This window comes from Passer montanus, unplaced genomic scaffold, assembly GCF_014805655.1.
Source record: "Passer montanus isolate IOZ18808 unplaced genomic scaffold, ASM1480565v1 scaffold8, whole genome shotgun sequence".
Lineage (NCBI taxonomy): Eukaryota > Metazoa > Chordata > Aves > Passeriformes > Passeridae > Passer > Passer montanus.
In genome coordinates this window covers 2,248,434-2,266,569 of record NW_024373256.1, presented here as the reverse complement: position 1 = coordinate 2,266,569, position 18,136 = coordinate 2,248,434, and the positions used below count along the sequence as shown (strand labels likewise).

At 53.7% G+C, this 18,136-nt stretch overlaps 1 protein-coding gene across 1 annotated transcript; it reads left to right on the top strand.

Moving 5' to 3' along the window:
• Positions 1-64: 64 nt before the first annotated feature.
• ALKBH5 (alkB homolog 5, RNA demethylase) lies at positions 65-17,094 on the top strand. Its single transcript, XM_039731846.1, has 5 exons — positions 65-243; positions 396-1,218; positions 7,112-7,192; positions 11,396-11,551; positions 13,181-17,094. The coding sequence occupies exons 2-5, from the start codon at positions 494-496 to the stop codon at positions 13,362-13,364; spliced, it is 1,146 nt and encodes a 381-aa protein (XP_039587780.1). The 5' UTR covers positions 65-243; positions 396-493; the 3' UTR covers positions 13,365-17,094.
• Positions 17,095-18,136: the final 1,042 nt, after the last annotated feature.

The window sequence follows — 18,136 nt, the reverse complement described above, 5'->3', positions numbered from 1 at the left end:
CGCGTCCGCCAGGGGGCGCCGGCGCCGCGCTCCCGCCGCCACCTCCGCGCCCCTCCCTCCCCGCCAACCCCCGCCCGCCGCCGCCCCCCGGCACCGCACGGGACCCCCCCACGCCTCCTCCGCTTATCCCCCGCCATGGGCAGAGCCGCGGCGGCGGGAACGGGGGCCGCCGCTGGGAATGTGCCAGGCCCTGCCGCCGCGTGAGCACCGGCAGCGTTGTCCGCGCCCGCCCCGGGCCGAGCCGTGAGTGTGGCCCCGGCAGGGAGGGAGGGAGGCAGGGAGAGGGCGGGAGCGGGGTCCCGTCCCCCGAGGAGGGCTGGCGGGCGGGAGCGGGTCTGGCGCGGCACCGGGACCCCGTGCTCACCTCGCCGTCCGGCGCGGCTCTCTCCCGGCAGGGCGGCGGGTGCCATGAGCAGCAGCTGCGCGTCCCCCGCCGCCGCCCGCCGCCGCCTGCAGCGCCGGGATCGATAGAGGCGGGGGCTGCGGACGCGCCATGGCCGGCAGCGGCTACACGGACCTGCGGGAGAAGCTCAAGTCCATGATGCCCTACCGGGACGGCCACAAAGGCGGCGGGGGAGGCGGCGGCCTGCCGCGGGAGCCCCCCGAGCCTCCGTACGACCGCAAGCGGCGGCACCAGGAGGACTCCGGCTCCGAGCCCAGCGACTACGAGGAGCAGAAGGAGGAGGAGGAGGCTCGGAAAGTGAAGAGCGGCATCCGCCAGCTTCGCCTCTTCAGCGCCGAGGAGTGCGCCAAGATCGAGGCGCGCATCGAGGACGTGGTGTCCCGGGCGGAGAAGGGGCTCTACAAGGAGCACACGGTGGACCGGGCGCCGCTGCGGAACAAGTATTTTTTCGGGGAAGGCTACACCTACGGGTCTCAGCTGCAGCGGCGAGGCCCCGGGCAGGAGCGCCTGTACCCGCGGGGCGAGGTGGACGCCATCCCCGAGTGGGTGCACGACCTGGTGATCAGGAAGCTGGTGGAGCACCGGGTGATCCCCGAGGGCTTTGTGAACAGTGCCGTCATCAACGACTACCAGCCGGGGGGCTGCATTGTCTCCCACGTGGACCCCATCCATATCTTTGAGAGGCCCATCGTCTCCGTGTCCTTCTTCAGCGACTCGGCGCTCTGCTTCGGCTGTAAGTTCCAGTTCAAGCCCATCAGGGTGTCGGAGCCCGTCCTGTTCCTGCCCGTGAAGAGGGGCAGCGTCACGGTGCTCAGGTGAGTGGCCCGCGTTGCCGAGGCCCCGGTTGTGTAACGCGGATCACGAGGCGCACGGATGCGCCTCGGGCTCCGGCTCCTCGCCCGCCGGTGCTCGGGGCTCGCTGTGCTGCAAGGGGTGAGGCAGGGATTTTGGGGAGGGCAGGTCCTGCCGTGGTGGTGGGTGAGGATTTGGGGGGTGCCCCCTCCATGGGGTTTGGGGTGAATGCTGGTGGGAGCGTGCTGAGTTTAGCCATTGGGTTCTTGTAAATGGTTAAAGTAACACGTTGAGACACAAAATGGATCCTTTGCCCAAGAGTGGTCAGATCGGAGCAGCTGTAGGGACAGGGCTCCTGGGTCTATTCTTAGCTCGGCCGGGTCTTCTCTGACCTGACCTTAACCGTGGAGAGGAGCTGTGAATGGCCCCGTCTTCCCAGTCTGTAAACTGGGAATGCTGAGCCCTCCCCTGCCCGGTGACATAGGGAGACAGCGTGCAGAGCCCCGCGTGATTGTCGCTTGGAAGTGCAGCGGGTCACGGGCACAGGAAGGGACTTCTCGTGTGTCGAGGAAGAGCCCTGGAAGGTGCAATGACCTGCCCAAGGTCACGCAGTTGGCCGGCAGCAAAGCTGGGGTTGGCACCGGGAAACGCCTGCTTCCTAAAATCCCGCTGCCTCCCGGTACCGGCTGGGAGGGGGAGCACACAGGTGAGGGGACAGGCAGGTAAGGGGACAGGAGGGGCTGGAGCACCGGGATCCTGCCGGTCCCCAGCTCCTGGGGAGGGCAGCTCCAAGCCTGGCACCGGGGCTGCCAGTCCTGGTGTCCCTGAAGGTCAGAGTGCTCCCTGCCAGGAGCAGGGATCACCCGGGCTGTGCCAGCACTGCTACCAGCTGTACCCTCGTTTGAGGGGATGTTTTTTTGGGCTGGTGAAGGTCCAGGCTGGTTTTCCGGGCTCCCAGGCCGTAATACAATCCCTTGCTTTGGCTTGTAAATTGATCGCTGCAGGGTTCGGGGAGGAATTTTTCCCCCCACAAACACACGGCCTCCTTGACTGGTGCATCAATAATAAATGCCGAGATCTCGCGTCGCTTTTATCTGGGAAAAGCTGCACAAACATTAACTAATCCTTGCCGTACCCCGGTGTTAGGTAACTTGTGTGGATTAGCCAGGGATGAGGGAGGCTGCAGAGGGAGTCGGGAATGGCGCTGAGGACATTTTCTCGTTCTCTGGTGGTTTGACAGGGCTCCGGGGGCAGAGGTCGGGGTGATTTTGTGAAATGGGACCCAAGGGGACCCATCCTGCTCTGTATCTTTTTACTGCAGAGCAAGCTCCATCCCCAGGGATGGACTGCTGGCTGTGAGGCAGCTGCTCTGCTCTCTGGTATCCTGAGATACCAGGAGGGAAACTTTCTACCTTAATTTCCTGCTCTTGATGTGAACCCCTCTGCTGTCTTTCCCTGTCGGGCCTGGATAAATAGTTGTCCTTCCTTTTACAGCCAGAGGCCTTGTTTTTAAGGACAGTGAGAGTTTTATCCTGTTTGGAAGCATTCTGGCAGAGCTGCTAATGCAGGGTCAGCCCCAAGTCGTGCAGTCAAAGCCTCCTGAAAAACTCCGGAGGAGGATCTGCAGTGGAGGATGGTGGGAGGAAGGAGAGATGCTTTCTCTGCTCCAGGACCAGAGAATGATGTTTTGTTATTCCAGACCCTTGCTCTGCTGGAAGAGGCTGCTGGCTCAGGGCTGGAATTTGAGTGAGGTGTCTCCCAGGGGTGTTTGGGTTGTTGGCCAGTGTCACTCAGGTGCTGTAATCAGTTTGTTCATGTGGCTGAAGCAGTCCTACAAACCAGATGAAAATATCTTGATATCTTTTCCCTCCAAATCCAAGAGCTGCCTTCTGACCCACCCATTCTGCAGCTTGATCACGGTCAGATGTTCTGCTTTCCAGCAAGTAATAGACTTTAAAACAGGGATTATTTCAAATTTGGTACAGCAGTTAGCAGGTGCTTTACACTCACTTATGAGGGATTCTGCCAAAGTGACTGTTCGCTGTTGATGGGATCCTGTCTGGAATCAATTCCTTGCCTCACAGCAGATCTCCTGTTCTCCCACCTCACCCCAGCAGTCCGGAGGAGCAGAGAGCTGCAGATTGTGCTCAGGGGTGTGTCACCAAATCCAGCCCTTGGTCATGACTAAGGCAACTCCCCAAACTTGGCATTTTCTCCTCTGGGTAAACAGCTGCTGGAGGCAGTTGCCCTGGAGATGGGGAACGGGCACAGATAGAGGTGGCATGCCTGTAATGTCTGGGATTCAAATCCTGCTGGGTCAGTGGCTGCTCCTGGCCTGCAGCCCTTCCAGGGAAGCTGTGTGTCTTTGGGGGCTGCGTGGAAGTCCTGAGGATCTAAAGGAAGCTGTCAGATCCCTCTCTTTGACCCCACAGCACTCTCACACTGGCCTCAGATTGCCCCTGTCCCATTCCTGCTCCTAATTCCACAGCTGCTGACCCAGTAGGGATTTTGCAGAGGCACTTTCCCCATTTCCCTCCCTTGATTTTGTTTGCCTGCCCTGAAGCAGGATGTGGTGTTTGCCAGCACTGAACCTGCCTCAGACTCCTTGGAAAGTGTTCAGACCTCAAGTGACAGGTGAGGTGGAACAAGATTCACGTGGCTGGGCTGTGCCCCTCTGCCAGAAGGCAAAGGCTGAGCCACCCCATGACCTGCCAGTGAGCCCTTCCCTCTTCCAGCAAGGCCCTGTCTCCTCTCCTTTCACATCTGCAGAGATTTGCTCCTGTAGGTTTTGAGATCTAGAAGGTGGCCTCCTCCAGTCCCCACTTTTCCCACAGCCCTGGAAGCAGGAGCTCCTGCAGGTTTGTCCCAGTGGCTGCCAGGCCAGGAGGAAGCATCAGCTCAGTGTGTGCTGCTGGATCCCAGTCCTGTGACCCACCAGCTCCCTGGGGAGGGGCTGCTGACCCCACCACGTTTCTGGGTTTTTCTTAATTTAACAATAATTTGGTGAGCATCAGTCCATAGAAGCAGTGTGGGGGGAGATGGAGGAATTTGCCTTTTCATCTTGGCATGCTTTGAGAATGCTTGGGCTGGGAAAAAGGGAGGGAACAGGGGGTGTGTGGAGCCAGCTGGGATGGGGGGTTCCAGGTGGACCCCTGCCCTGCAGCTGCTGTCATAGGAAGCAAATCTCAGCACTGAAACTGCCAGGTATGTTGTCTGAGCATTGGAAAGAGTGCAGCTGGAGGAGCGAAAGGCACAGGTAACATTTCCCAAGTTCCCAGAGCTTGTGCCATGCAGGCTTCCCTCCCGCAGCTCCAGGTCGTCTCCTGGCTGTTTGTAATGGCAGGGGAGTGCTGTCATGTGTGTCCCTCCTGTTGTCTCGAGGCGTGCCTGATGGAAGCATAATCAGAGCAGGTTGGAGTCTCTGGAGGATGAGCCTCCTTCCTTCCCAGCTGGAGGGATCTCTCTGCAGCTGGCTGCTCCAAAATAGCCTGATCCCTCAGAACAGGCTGTTGGTGCAGAGGAAGTTCCACGTGTGCCAGTGGTGATGAGGCAGAGATTTGTTCAAGCTTTTCTTGTTAGAGTCTGTAGAACTTCAAGGCTTCCTTTCTGGTGATGTTTGCACAAAAATATCTACTTTTATCTCTGTGTGAATCAGTTCTGGCTCAGTGGCAGCTCTTCTGGATGGAAAGACTCAGGGAAGAGTTGGGGGTATAAGGTTTGACAGGTTAGTTTGGAATTGGGGTCTGGTTTTGGGGTAGTGTGTGGCAAACATCAGCACTTCCCCATGTTCTTCTGGAAAACTCTGGGATGGAGATGACACACTCCGGTGTTCTCGTGGGCAGGAATTGGATGTTCCTTTCCAGGTTGTTTTGGGTTTCTTCACTGGGCAGGAAATTGAGTTTCTTCTCTGGATCTTCTCTGTGTGTAGACCCTTGATATCATTATGGGTGTTTTTCTTCAGGGTCTGCCCTTCACCCATGCTCAGGGTGTGCAAGGCTGGGCAGTGGGTGAGAAGTTCATGCTGGCACAAGGCAGCACGAGTATGAACACAACCAAATAATCCTTTTATTTCATTTCCCTGCCTGTGCAGAGGCACACCATCACTACCCATGATGTAGTGCAGAGTTTTCCACACCAGTTTGGCACTGGGGCAGACTGGTGTGTCCCCCTTATGGTCTCAGACCAGAGTGGTGGGGCTGTTGTTTGATGCTGTCCATGTGCATCTGAGACCACAAATGTCCTGGTGCCACTCTGGGAGTGATCTGAAAAGGGAAGGGGTGAAAAGGAGTGTCCAGGCTGATACTTAGTGGGTCTGGAAGCAGACCTTTCCCTGGTGTTCAGGGTGCTGCTGAGGATGCAGAGTTGAGTGTTAACGTGGGTGATATTCATGAATTCACTGGAGCTTGGTGCAGAGATTCCAGGAACATAACAGAGCATCATCACGAGCCCCTTGTCGTGCTCTGCGATGCCTGGAGCACGGTGGGGCTGGACACCACCCCTGCTTCAACTGGTGAGGCCTTAGACTTTTCACTCTCGTGGCAGAGCAGTAGATGTGTGTGTGAGGAGGTGTTTCTGGGTGAGTGGGTGGGTTATCTAACCAGATCAAGGAAACCCAGTCCTGTCCCCGGAGAAGACTTGCGTGTGTGAGCTCTGTTCTCTGCTCAGGGTGTCCTGAATACCCTGCCAGCCCCTGACCCTGGCCTGCCAGCAGTGGCACGGAAAAGCCTTGTGGGGACACTGGGCTTGGTGATTTCTGCTTCAGGCTGGCTGTGCTGGCTTGAGCAGCCTTTGCCCAAGTGCCTTCCAAGGTGTTGCTGCCCTTGTTGGGTGTTTCAGGAAGCACTGAAGGTGTTCAGCTTCTCTGTTGCCCGTGCTGGACTGCAGAAGGCTCTGGGTGAGCTGACACTCTCCAGACGGCAGGCAGAGGGCAGCCCCACCGCTGGGATCTGCTGGAGACACCCTGGGAGTGACGGGATGTGCTCCCAGCCCGGTTTGTGTGTCAGGGCAGGTGTGGTGGCAGCTCTGCATGGACCCACCGTGATTTCACCTGCTCTGCTGGCCACAGGAGCCCAGCTGGAAGCAGCATTTCCTCATGGCTGCTTCTCCAGTGTGTTGTTGAAGCTGGGGCTGTCCTTGGCCATGGCTTTTCTCCAGCCTGCTGAAGTGTGGAGTCTCTGGAGTCACATCACAGTGAAACACTTTGCTAACAACAGCCACTGCTGGAGCCTGGCTTTTCCTCAGCCCAGGGAGCTGTTTCACCCTGTTACAGGGAGGTTTTAGAGGAGTGCAGCTTGGTTTGCAGGTCTGAATTTGTAGGTTACCCCATGAGTACTGGGTTAGGGCTGGTGATGTTCTTGTGGTGGCTGAGGGTGTGCCGTGTGTTGGGGAGGATGATGAGCAGGAAAAGGGGGTGAGAGGCTCAGCTCTGCATGACTGCACCCCTCTGTGACTAAAAACCTCCTTGATGTGTTACATGTTTGGGTCTGGGTGTGCTGCACTCCTGAGCTGTGAGAGATAGCTTTTCTCATAGGCATGTTTGAGGTGATGCTTTGGAGGAATGTGCTCCTTTTCCCCCCTGTTGCTTTCTGATTTCTTCATAAATTAATCGTCTGAATCTACAGTTCTACATTTCTATGTGTTTTATTTCACAGTGCTGGAGCAGGTGGCAGTTTCCTCTGGGATAGGCTCAAAAATTGAGTCATGAAACCCCCAAGACCCCCTGACTGTTTTCATTCTTCCTCGATGTTTGTTCCTTCCTGCAAGTCTAGCTCCTGTGTACCTGGGGGGTGGTGTTTGGAGGAGGAATTCCTGGTGCAAGTTAGGAAATACTGGCCAAACTGAGTTGTTGAGGCTGGAAACCACTTTGTGCTTCTGCCTGGCATCTCCCTGATGGTGGCTTTTTGTTTCTGTTGTCAGTGGGTACGCGGCCGACGAAATCACACACTGCATTCGACCACAGGACATCAAGGAGAGGAGAGCTGTCATCATCCTCCGAAAGTAAGTGTTGAAGCCCTCCAGACAGCAAAATAAACGTGGATGTGGTGTCATGATGCTTAAACACTTGAAAACTGCCTTGCTTGTTAATTTGCTGGCTTGATCTCACACCTTGATTAGGTGTCGCTCTGACGCTCGCTCGTGTCTTGCCGAAGTGGCTGGAACCTGTTCCTGCAGGGTTCATCACTTCTTGGCTCTGTGCAGCAGCACTTTGTTGTATTGTCTGGGGTTGCAAGCCCTGCTGGTGCCCAAACTGGCTTTCTTTCCTTTGGCTGTCCAGCTCCAAACACGTAGGGTATCAAACTCTCTTGCTTTGGGCTGTGTGTTCAGGTTCTGGCCACGTGGTACCCACGTGTGTGAGTTACCTGGATGGTCTTTTTAAGCTGATGCTTGTGGTGAAGAATGTCCTGTGAAGCAGAGAAAGTTTTCTTGATATCATGGCTTTTGTTTCCTGGGGAGAGAGGGAACGCTGGCTTTGGAGGGAAACACACAGAGAGTTCAATGCTCATTACAGAGCTTGTCCTTCGAGTCTGTGTTGGGAAGCCAAGCTCCATAAGCTGTTTTAGAAAGGGGCTTCCTGTTCTGGAAGAGCACTGTTGATGGCATTTCATCAATCAGTGCTTGTTCCTAAAGCTCTTAAGAAAATGAGAGACAAAGTAAACTAATCCCCACCCCAAAGTCCCTCAGTAAAACCTTCTTTTCTGCCTAGAAATCTCCTCTCTCATCACTTCCTTCTACTAGGAGACCAAAACATGTGACTGCCACACATTGACCCCTGCTGACTGTGCCTTGGAAGGTGTTAGCAGTAATTCTGCTGTCAATAAGTGTCTTTGTCAATGAAAATACACACTTTGAGTCCTGTAAACCCAGCCAAAAACGTGGGCATTGGTGGCAGAGCTGTGGTTGTGGCCTGGGCTGGCATAAGGCTCGCAGGCAAGTGGTCTGAGTCCAGTCTGGATGAGCTTTTGGATAGCTTAGTGGGTTTCAAAACAAGTCTGGCAACATGATGAGGATATGGCACAAAGCCAGTGGAGTGGAGTTGGACATCTGGTTAGAGAAACCCATGGAATGAAGGCAGGAAAAACAGCAGCCCTGAGGCATTAGCCAAACAAAATCAGCCCAGACCCAGGGAGGCAGGATGAGATGTGGCAGGAGATAGAGTGGGATGAAAGGCAGGCTGTAGCCAAACCACCCCACAGCTGGGTATGGCCACGTGAGGTTTGGGGCGAGAGGCTGTGATAAGAACTTACAGCTGTGGTGTTAGAGCAGCCAGAGAAAGCAGCACAATGCTCACAAGGAGGCATCTCCAAGTCTTGTAGCTGCTTTGGTTGGACTTTGGGAAAGAGAAGCTGCCTGTCCTAGGTTGTGCAGCAGTTTTCTGGAAAAGACAGACTCGGATAAATAAGATAAAGCTGCCCAAACTGGTGCAGATGTCCAATGTACCTGTTTAAACTGGCTCTGCCTCTTGCTTTCTCCAGCCTTGGTAAGCTGAGGGTGTTGGATTGTTCCAGTCAAACCTGACTGCCCTCAAAGTGCATCAGGACAAGAAGGGACCTTAAACCTCACCTTGTTTCAGGCCCTGCCATGGGCAAGGATACCATCCACTAGACCAGGTTGCTCAGAGCCCTGGGCAACCTGTGCCAGTGCTTCACTGCTCTCTGAGTAAAGGATTTCTTTCTAATACCAATCTAAATTGTCCCTCTTCTAGTTTAACACTGGTCCCTCTTGTCTTCTGACCATCTCCCAGTGTAAAAAGTTGCTCTCTGTGTTTTTTATAAGCTCCCTTTAAGTCCTGGGAGGAGCAGTGAGGTCTCCCCAGTTGTACCCAGCTGATCTGCTGCATTCCTGCTGAAGGGACAGAGCCTGGAGCTCTGCTGGCTTTGTTTGCCCATCCACCCTGATTTTTGGGGCCTGATTTGCTTCACATCAGAGCAGAAGTGTCTCTGCCCATCAGACAGTGAGGGGCTAACCCGACAGACAAACCAGATGAAACCACACCAGGGTTTTTCTCTGGAGCAAAGCACAAACCCCCTGGTGATTATTTCTGCGTAGCCTCCGCAGCTGTGGTGAATCCCTGGCGATGTTTGCCAAAGGCTGGGCTGTGATTGCTGCCAAATAGAGCTTATTAATTGCTGCTTATCCCTGGCCAGAGTGGCCACTTCCCCGTGTCCCCTGCGTGTCCCTGCCCGTGCCTGTGCCAGGATCTGTGCCCAGCGCCGTTCTGCTCCCCGGATGGGATCATGCGGCCGCGCCTGGAACAGGCTGTTGTGCAACCAGGAAAGCAGCTCCTTCCCCTGGTGGTCTGCAAGCACGAGAGGCCTCATACAACTCCTCTTCCTCTTTTTGGTGGTGAGGATCAGCCCTGAGCTCTCCGGATCAGATCAGTTGGATCATCCCAGTTGGAGCTGGGATGTTCGGCTCTGAATTCTGCCGGAGCCCGCTGGGTCCCAGACGTTTGAGCCTGGCTCTGCTCTGCCTCTGCTCCAAGCGTGTTCTCACTGACAGCAGCAGGAGAACAAAGCTGTGGGAGCTGGGGGAGCAGTGGAGTTCAGGATTCTCCAGGGCAGTGTGGTTACCAAGCAGGTCATAAACACTTCAGTGCTCGGTGTTTGCTGTGTGGGATCACCCGGCTGCCCAGAGCCAGCAGGGTTTGGAAGTGCTTTGAGCCAGAGGAGGGGAGGAATGGTGCTCTCAATTTATGAGATGCTGGGAGAGGTAACGTGGGAGGTGGGTGTAGAAATGAGACCTACTCAACCTTGAAAGCAGTTTTAGAGGCTTTTGCTGCCATTCTGCTTCCACTCTCATAAGCAGAGTTTGTCTATTTGTAGGTACATTGTTCTCCATGTTAGTGTCACCTCTCCTTGCACCTGGCCACAGGGAGCTTGGCTGGTGTTCCCTTGCCCTTGCAGTGTCTTGGGGGTTGGTTTGTTTGAATTGCAGCCCTGCAGTTGCTGTTGAATTTGAGAGGTATTTAAACCACCTTCCTTGACACAGGCAGGATCTTTAAGACCTTTGGTGTTCAGGCTGGACTGGGTCCAGCCCTGGAGCTGAGAAGAACTCAGGATGACAGCATGGACTAGCACAGGCTCCAACCTGGCAGCTGCCTCTGCAAGTGTTCCTTGTTTCTGGCATGCTGGGCAAACCCAGGCTGCCATGCCCAGCTTTGCCTGTGCCAGATTGGCATCACCCTGATTAGCTGAAGAGGCTCTCCCTGATGGCAGAGAGAAGCTTGGCAAGTGGATGTGCTTCCTAATGGAAGTTTGGATTGGGATTCTCCTGTGGAAACCTCCCTCAGGAGCTGAAGTTCAGCATTGGAGAGCAAGTAGTGGTTCTCCCCCTTTGTTTTTGCTGCCTCCTCCACCTGTGCATGGCTACAGTCCTGTGACTGTTCTCTTTTGGGATGAGCTCTGCTTCCTCTCCAGCATAGCCTGAGTGTGTGCAGAGCTGCTGGAAGGGATGTGTGATGCAGCTTCTGTTTGCTACACCTTCTCCTGACTCGTACTTCAACTCTCTGCACTTTGTAGTCGAGCTGAGGAACACCTGACCCCGGGAGATCCGTGGGCAGGAGGGAGTTTCCAGGTGGAAGCAGTTATTACTGTTGCAGGTGATGATGCTTTTGCAGGGCATCTCCCAGCCAGGTGGCTTAACTGGAGCTGTGAGTTATTGCCAGGTGATTTCAGGGGATTTCACAGGTGCTCCAGCAGCTCTGCTCCTTATCCCAGAGCTGGGGTTGCAGTGAGCTCAGCACCTTTTGCATTCACCTCGTGACTGTGTGTCCCTAAGCCAAGGCAGGATAAAGGGCAGTGGCTTCAAACTGGCAGAGAGTATGTTTAAATCAGATATAAGGAAAAAATCCTTTCCTGTGAGGGTGCTGAGGCCCTGGCACAGGTTGCCCAGAAAAGTTGTGGCTGCCCCATCCTTGAAAATGTCCAAGGCCAAGGTGGACAGGGCTTGGAGCAATCTGGGACAGTGGAAGGTGTTCCTGCCTGTGGCAGGGGGTTGGAAATGAGATGATCTTCAGGGTCCCTTTCAACTCAAACCGTTCTGTGATGCTGTGAAGCTTCTAGTACCACAAAGGTGCAGCTTGCTGTGGTGTGGAATGGGGTATTCCTGCCCCTCCTCCTGAGCTGTGGGGTTGGGGTGGAGGGCTCTGCTGTGATTCCGTAGAAACTCCTTGCAAATTCTTTTTTCTTTCAATATTTGCAGAACAAGACTAGATGCACCTCGATTGGAAACAAAATCCCTGAGTAGCTCTGTGTTGCCAGCAGGTTATAACTCTGACCGCCTGTCGGGGAGCAACCGGGACCAGATCCTGAAACCAAAGCGGTCCCATCGCAAAGCAGATCCTGATGCTGCCCACAGGTGGGATCATCTCTCCTAAAAGCCATGTTTGGGATGTTGTCTGTGGATCAGTGCATAACTGAGGTGCCTGGCCTCAGAACATATTTAAAACCATTCTGATTTGCACCTGCCAGGTGCTTGCTGCAGTGCCCAGATCTGTTTTATCAGAATGAGCTCTTTGTACGTTCCTCCCAGACTTGTGGAGGCTGAGCTCTGGCTGTAAGCAGCTTACATTGTTTATCCTGTGAGTGGCATAATGAAGAAGCAATAGATTTGGCTGGCTTTTGATAATGCAGTCGTTCAGAACAATAGTTTCCCTGCAGCTAATCATTTTTGACCTCTATTGCCAAGCAACCTGTGCAGCTGTGTTAAACTATATTATGAAAGCAGTCCTGGGAGGGAATGTGAGGGTTTGCTATCTGGGAAAGGTTAAGGACTTCTTGGGAAGCTTCTCAGGCCTGTTTTGATTCCAGAGCTCTGTGTGTGTATTTTTGTGTGAGAAACCAGACCGTGTGGACGTTTAAGGCTGACCTTCAGGGAAGCTCCTTGCTGAGGTTTCAGACAAGCTTGAGCTCTGCAGCAAGGCTTCCCTTAAACACCTTGGTGTGAGCACCCTGCTGGCTGTGAGTGATAGCCAGTCTGCCAGCTGTCCTGCATATTCCAATTCCAAAGCTTCCTGAGGATCCAGATGGCATTCTCTGCACAATGGGTACAACCCTAAAGTTGATTTGGTCCCAGGGCTTGGCTGCCACGTGGTCCCAGCCCTGTTTGAACCTGTCCTGGAGGGAGGAGGGTGGGGATGGTTTGTTTGTGAGCAGTGTTCATTCACCTGGACGCAGGCTGGAAGGTGGATGAGGATGTGGGGCTGGGCTGCAGATGCAGCTTCCCTGGGAGCAGGCAGAGGGCTGGTGTCCGATTAGAGGAGCGATCATGCGGGACAAATGTGCGCATCCCTCAGAGCTGTTTGTCAGCCTGATGTGACCTTATCAGGCTGTGGGGGATGGCTTGCATAGGCTCCTGCAGCAGATGGGTGTGAAAAACATGTTTTTCCTCTTTCTCTGGCCTCAGAGGCTCCAGTGTAACAGATAATTCTCATGGATATCATAGTGGGATCTCTCAGGAACCACTCAGATAAAGTAGGTGGTGTGTGCATCTCACCAACCCAGTCCTGCTAGAAAGTGATCAGAGGCAGCTCTGCAGAAATAACAGTTACACTGTGCTAATATTTGACAGAACAAAGGATTTTAGAGCTGTGGTGTGATCCTGCACCATAAGGAGCTCAGCTCTATGCTCTGAATTCTGCTGCAGTAGAGACAGACCCCTCTGCCCAAGGGATTTTTCTTGGGGCCATAAGCTGCAAGTAAAAAAAAAAGAAAAAAAAAAAAGAGGTTGACTGTTTTTTTTCTGGTGGAGGTAAAGGCCAAAGCTTGCCTTGGGAAGGGAAGGAACTGGCCCATCATAGCAAAGTTCTCAGCTCCTCTAGGGAGATGCAACTTGGTGATCTGTTCCTGCTCTGCCAAGTACCCAGTGCTGGGAAAGCAGTGGGAAAACAGGCAGAGCTGTCACAGCAGGTAACCTGCAGACAGCATCCAGAGAACGCCTGGCCCCCGTCGTGCTGTGCTCTCACTCCTGTTTTCTCCCTCTCCACAGGCCACGGATTCTAGAAATGGATAAGGAGGAGAACAGGCGTTCAGTCCTCTTACCAAAACATAGGAGACGGAGCAACTTCAGCTCTGAGAACTATTGGCGAAGGTCTTACGAGTACACGGAGGACTGTGACGAGGAGGAGGAGGATGGCAGCCCCGCCAGGAAAGTTAAAATGAGACGACACTGAGGATTGCACTTCCCAGGCTCGTGGAGCTGATGAGATTGGCCTCCAGTCTGTGAAAACTTTCTCCTCCCTCTGGCTATCTTCCATCTAGCTTCAGTTTTGGTTTTTCCTTTCAGGCTGAAGAGTAAACAGGAAGGATTTGGTTTTATGAATGGAGGAATGCTGAGACATACGTGAGGATGGAACATGTCCAGTGCACGTGGTGTCCTGAGTCATGGGTCAGGCGGGCATCTCTCCCTTAGGAGGCAGATAAAGTTATGCCAGGTGGTCTGTTGGGATTTCTTTTGAAAACACCAAAAAGTTTAACTGTTTCATTGCGCAAGATTCAAGAATTGTATTATTTTTGTTTTGGTTTTTGGTTGGGTTTTTTTTTTGTTTTGTTTTGCTTTTTTTTTCTTTTTTTTTTTCTTTAACACTTTTCCTTTCCAAATGTTCTAAATATGATGTTTGACCCCAGGAGCTGAAATTCCATGGTGGGCTCGTATTCCTTGTTTCACCAAAGGGCTCCTTGGTCTTTTTTACCTGGTGGTTGTTGGGTCTGTTTTAAGGGTGCCCTGCAGTAACTGGAAGTTTGAAGCTTTGCAGACCCCTCTTGCTGTGATCAATTTCAAAGGGTTTAGGACATTTTTGTTGCACTTTAGTGTTTTAAATGCTGTAGGTTTCCTTTCCAGACCCTTTCCCAAGCCAGCATGGGCTCGCAGCCCTGTGTCCCTGCGCTGCCCTCTCCAAGAAGAATGTACTAGAGCTCTGGTTTCTCAGTGCTGGTCTGACTGGGGCTGTGGTTCAGGAGGAAGGAAACGTGGCCCAGCATTGTCCTGAGGTCCATATTGGAATCTCTGGGCTGCCAAGTGAGGGATCACACTGAGCATGTGCTGCTTCCCAGAGCTGGGGATAGCAAAGAGGAGTAGGAGACGCTGTGCTTGTGAGGGCTTGTGCCTTGGGACCCCGAGAAGAGCCCTTCTCCACTGCCCCTTCCAGGTGGAGAGAGCTGAGCGGGTGCGGCATTCCCAGCACAGTGTCCACCCCGAGGGACTGGCTGCACTCCCGTGGAGCAGGAGCTGCTGTGGCCTTGGGGGAGCTGAGCAGCTCTGTCCCCTCCGAGGCTGGCTCTGGGAGCAGGGACGCTGCAGGGCTCGAGTTTGGCCCCAGCTCAGTGCATCCAGCACTGGAGTTGCCTGCTTTCTCCTGGCTTATTCCTGCCTGTGTTCCTGGGGTGGGGAGTTTTCTGGTTGCTACAGGAAATGCTGAGGAGAATCAGGCATTCAGCCCCGTGGGGTTGTGATAAGAGCATCTGCCATCATCATCCTCTTCTCCCACCTGGTTTGTGTTAGCCCAGACCAAAGCCTTGGTGTTTGAAAAGTTTGGGGCCCAATGCCATATTTAGAGCTGTACTTTTAAGGAAAACTTCCTCCAGTTGATTCTTTGAACCCAAGTGTTGGCAGTTGTAAGGAGTAGTCTTATTTTTAAATTTTTACTGCTTTGCCCTCCCTCCAATTGTAGTTTTTCTTAGTGTCGTGTCCCCCACACACTTCATGGTCTGCACGCTTGGCAATAAAAAGATGTAATATATTTTGAAACTTGTTTGCTGCTGTCTTGAGGGGCTCCTGGTCTAAAACAACCACCCAGGCGTTGTTCCCTGCAGTGCTGATCGAGAACATTTGCTGACATCTGGGTCCCACTGTCCTTTTCCTTCCCTGCTGATTTTCACCTGGTGTTGGGGTTCTGCTCAGGCTGGATCTTGTCACATGAGCTCACAGTGCTGGCTCTGGGAGTTTTGTCTCTGATTTATCCAGTGGTTTTCCTGCTGAGAGCTCCCACTGGCTCCGTGCTGAGGCACAGCCTCTGAAGGAATATGTCTTGTCAGTCCAGAGATCCAAAAGTTTGTGCTTCTGCTGCCTGTGAAACCTTGAAAATGCCATTTTCAGACCACACGTAGCATTTGAAGCGATGTTCCTCACCCTGCCAGCTTTCTGCTGCAAATCCAGGCCAGCTCTTGGCTACAAACCCCCTGTTTTGGACAGCTTGGCATTCCCCTGACAGCAAAACTGCACGCAGGGAGCAGAGATCCCTTCTCCTCCTGCTGGCTTTGTCCTTCTGGATCCATCCTGGCCATGCCCTGTTCCAGTCACGGTGCCAGGCTCTGCTGTGGGTGCAGACAGTGACAGAGGTCACTGCCAGAGGTCTCAGCTCTCCCCTCCTGGCTCCCAATTTTATTCTGCCTCACCAGTATGGATACTCTACCCTGGTGTCAACTCAAGGTGAAGCTGGAGCAGCTGGCCTTTCCACAGCTGCTTCCCAGAGCAGGATTTCCATGGGATGAGATGCTGGCTCTGTCTCTGGACATGCTGAGGTCTTGCACCTCTGTCCTGGTCCCAGCCACACCTCATCCCAGTCCTTGTGCAGGCTGTACAGGTGCCAGATTCCTTTCCCAGCTTGTTTTGGTATTCCTGCATGTCCTGCTTGGGAGCTTTCCCCCCTTCCCTGTTCCCATCCTGCAGTGGGTCAGAGTGTGGCTGGGGGGACAGGAGGAGCTGCTCCTGGTTTTAACCTGGCTGCTTGGGGCTTGGCACCTTGGAGAGAGAGAGGGAGCAGGATCCCTCAGGAGAGGAGTCCCCAGCGTGCAGGCAGGGCCATCTTCCCACTTGTACAGACATTTTCTATAGACACGGATGTATATGTGTAGATAACATATGGTTTTTTAACTCTTTTGCACTGAACAACATCAGAGTGAAACCTGGATTGGAAACTAGAAGACATTTTTCACACGGATCCAGAGGTCTGGATCCTTCCTGTAACCTGTGGCTCGGAATTCCTGGTTTTCACTGCTGGGCTGCACACAGGCATCAGGTCAGGCTGGTGGCACGGGGCTGGAGCTGAGCTCGAGTTTGGAGGCAAAACTTCTCCCCAGGCTCATGCACAGCCCTGAGCCTGTTAGTTTGTTGTGTTTTTGATCTGGTTGTGTGTAGTCCAGCCTCTCCATGCACCCACAGCGTGTCCCTGCCCAGCCCCAAACTGGGAGCTACATCCAGTGTGACAATCCACGTGCCCAGACCAGGAGAACTGTCTTTCCTAAGGAAGGGGGAGGAAGGTGGGGTTCATCCCTGCTTTTCCACAAAGAACAGGAGGAATTGGGGTTTGTTACTGTTACCGTATCTCCAGAAGGGTCAGTGGTGGAATTATCCAAGCCCATGGATCAAAACAGCTGCCAGGTTTTGAGGAGGACTCGGGGGTCCAGGGTCTAGACCCCCACCAGCAGCAAAGAGTCTTTTACCTGCCAAAAATGTTCCCTTTCCCCTCTTGGGAGGAGAAACATTCGACTGAGAAATGTCTTTGCTCCTTCCCCTGCCCACACTTAGAAGTTCTGGCTGACTTTAGTTTTTGTTTTTTAAAAGATTCTAATTTTTTTTGTTACCAATAAAAATAAAAATGAAAAAAAAATAATAAAAAAGAAAGTGGCAATATTTTTTTCTGTAAGCTTTTCCTAGGAAAAAGCGTGGTTTGTAACAAAGTTGTACAGTTCTGAAGTTTGAGATACGAGAAGTACTGTGTGAAACGCTGTAAATGGAGCAGAGATTATTTTATGTACAGTCTGACGTGGGGGAATCTTTTAATTCCAGTTGATTCTTAGGAAGAATTTGGTTCTTCACTGTCAGGGTTTGGAATTTCATGGTTTCATTATTATTTTTTTTCTTGTATAGATTGCTGCATTAATTGAATAAAAGCAGAAAGCATCTCTTGGCCTGGCTGTGTGGTACTGGGGGCCGGGCTGTGCCTCGATTCCCCCTGGCAGGAATGAGGTGGTTGGGAGCAGAAAACTGGTTCTAAATAAAGGGAGTCACCGGCTCCCCGGGGACAGAGCCAAACAGTGGCTGTGCTTCCCGTGCTGTCCTAGAAAGCAGGGACAGGGATCTCTGCCTTCCTCCCCTTCTGCCAGCGCCCTGTGCTTCGGCCTCGTGCTGGGACCCTCTTCCTCCTGCAAGAGGGAGATGGGATGGGTGTGATGTGCCAGGGGGAGGATGGATGGGATCTGCTGGTCTGTGGCCTTGCTTCTTTCTCCTCTCCTCTCCTCTCCTCCTCCTCCTCCTCCTCCTCCATCTCTCCTCATTTGCCTCCATCTCTCCTCTCCCTTCTTCCCCTCCTCTCTTCTTCACACCTCTTTATCTCATCCCCTTCCTCTGCCTCTCCTCTTTCTCTCCTCCCCTTTTCACTACCTGTGTTCTTTCTCCCCTCTGTTCTTCCTCCTCCTCTCTCCTCAGAGCAGACCCATCCTGCCCACCCTCAGTGCCGGGGCTGTTCCGCCGCCTCAGGCCCCTCCATCCACCCATCCATGAGCCCACAGCCCACCACCGGGGCATCGCTCCCCGCTCTCCCCCGGGCTGTTTTCCGCTCCGAAGCCCTGCGTCAGCCCAGAGCCGATCTCCCCGGGGCCGGGGTTAGTCAGCAGGGAGGGGAAGCCGTGCCCTGCCCGGGGTGACTCACCCCAAAACTGGGTGCAGGGCAGGCTGCTCCCCCTCCCACCTTGCCATGCTGCCGTGGGGGAGTGGGGAACAACATTCCCGGTGGCCTGGCGGTAAGAATGAGTCGCCAGCCGGGAATTAAGAGGCTCGGGTGCTCATTGTGGGTGCTGAGGATGCTGAGGGCCGGGGCGCCGCCATGTTGATGCACCCCACGGCTGTGGGGCGCACTGTGGGACCCTAAACCCACGGCACCCCATGTTTGTGAGGGCTTTGTGACCACGATGACCAGGCTTGGGGCGTCCTCGCTGTCTCTCCCCA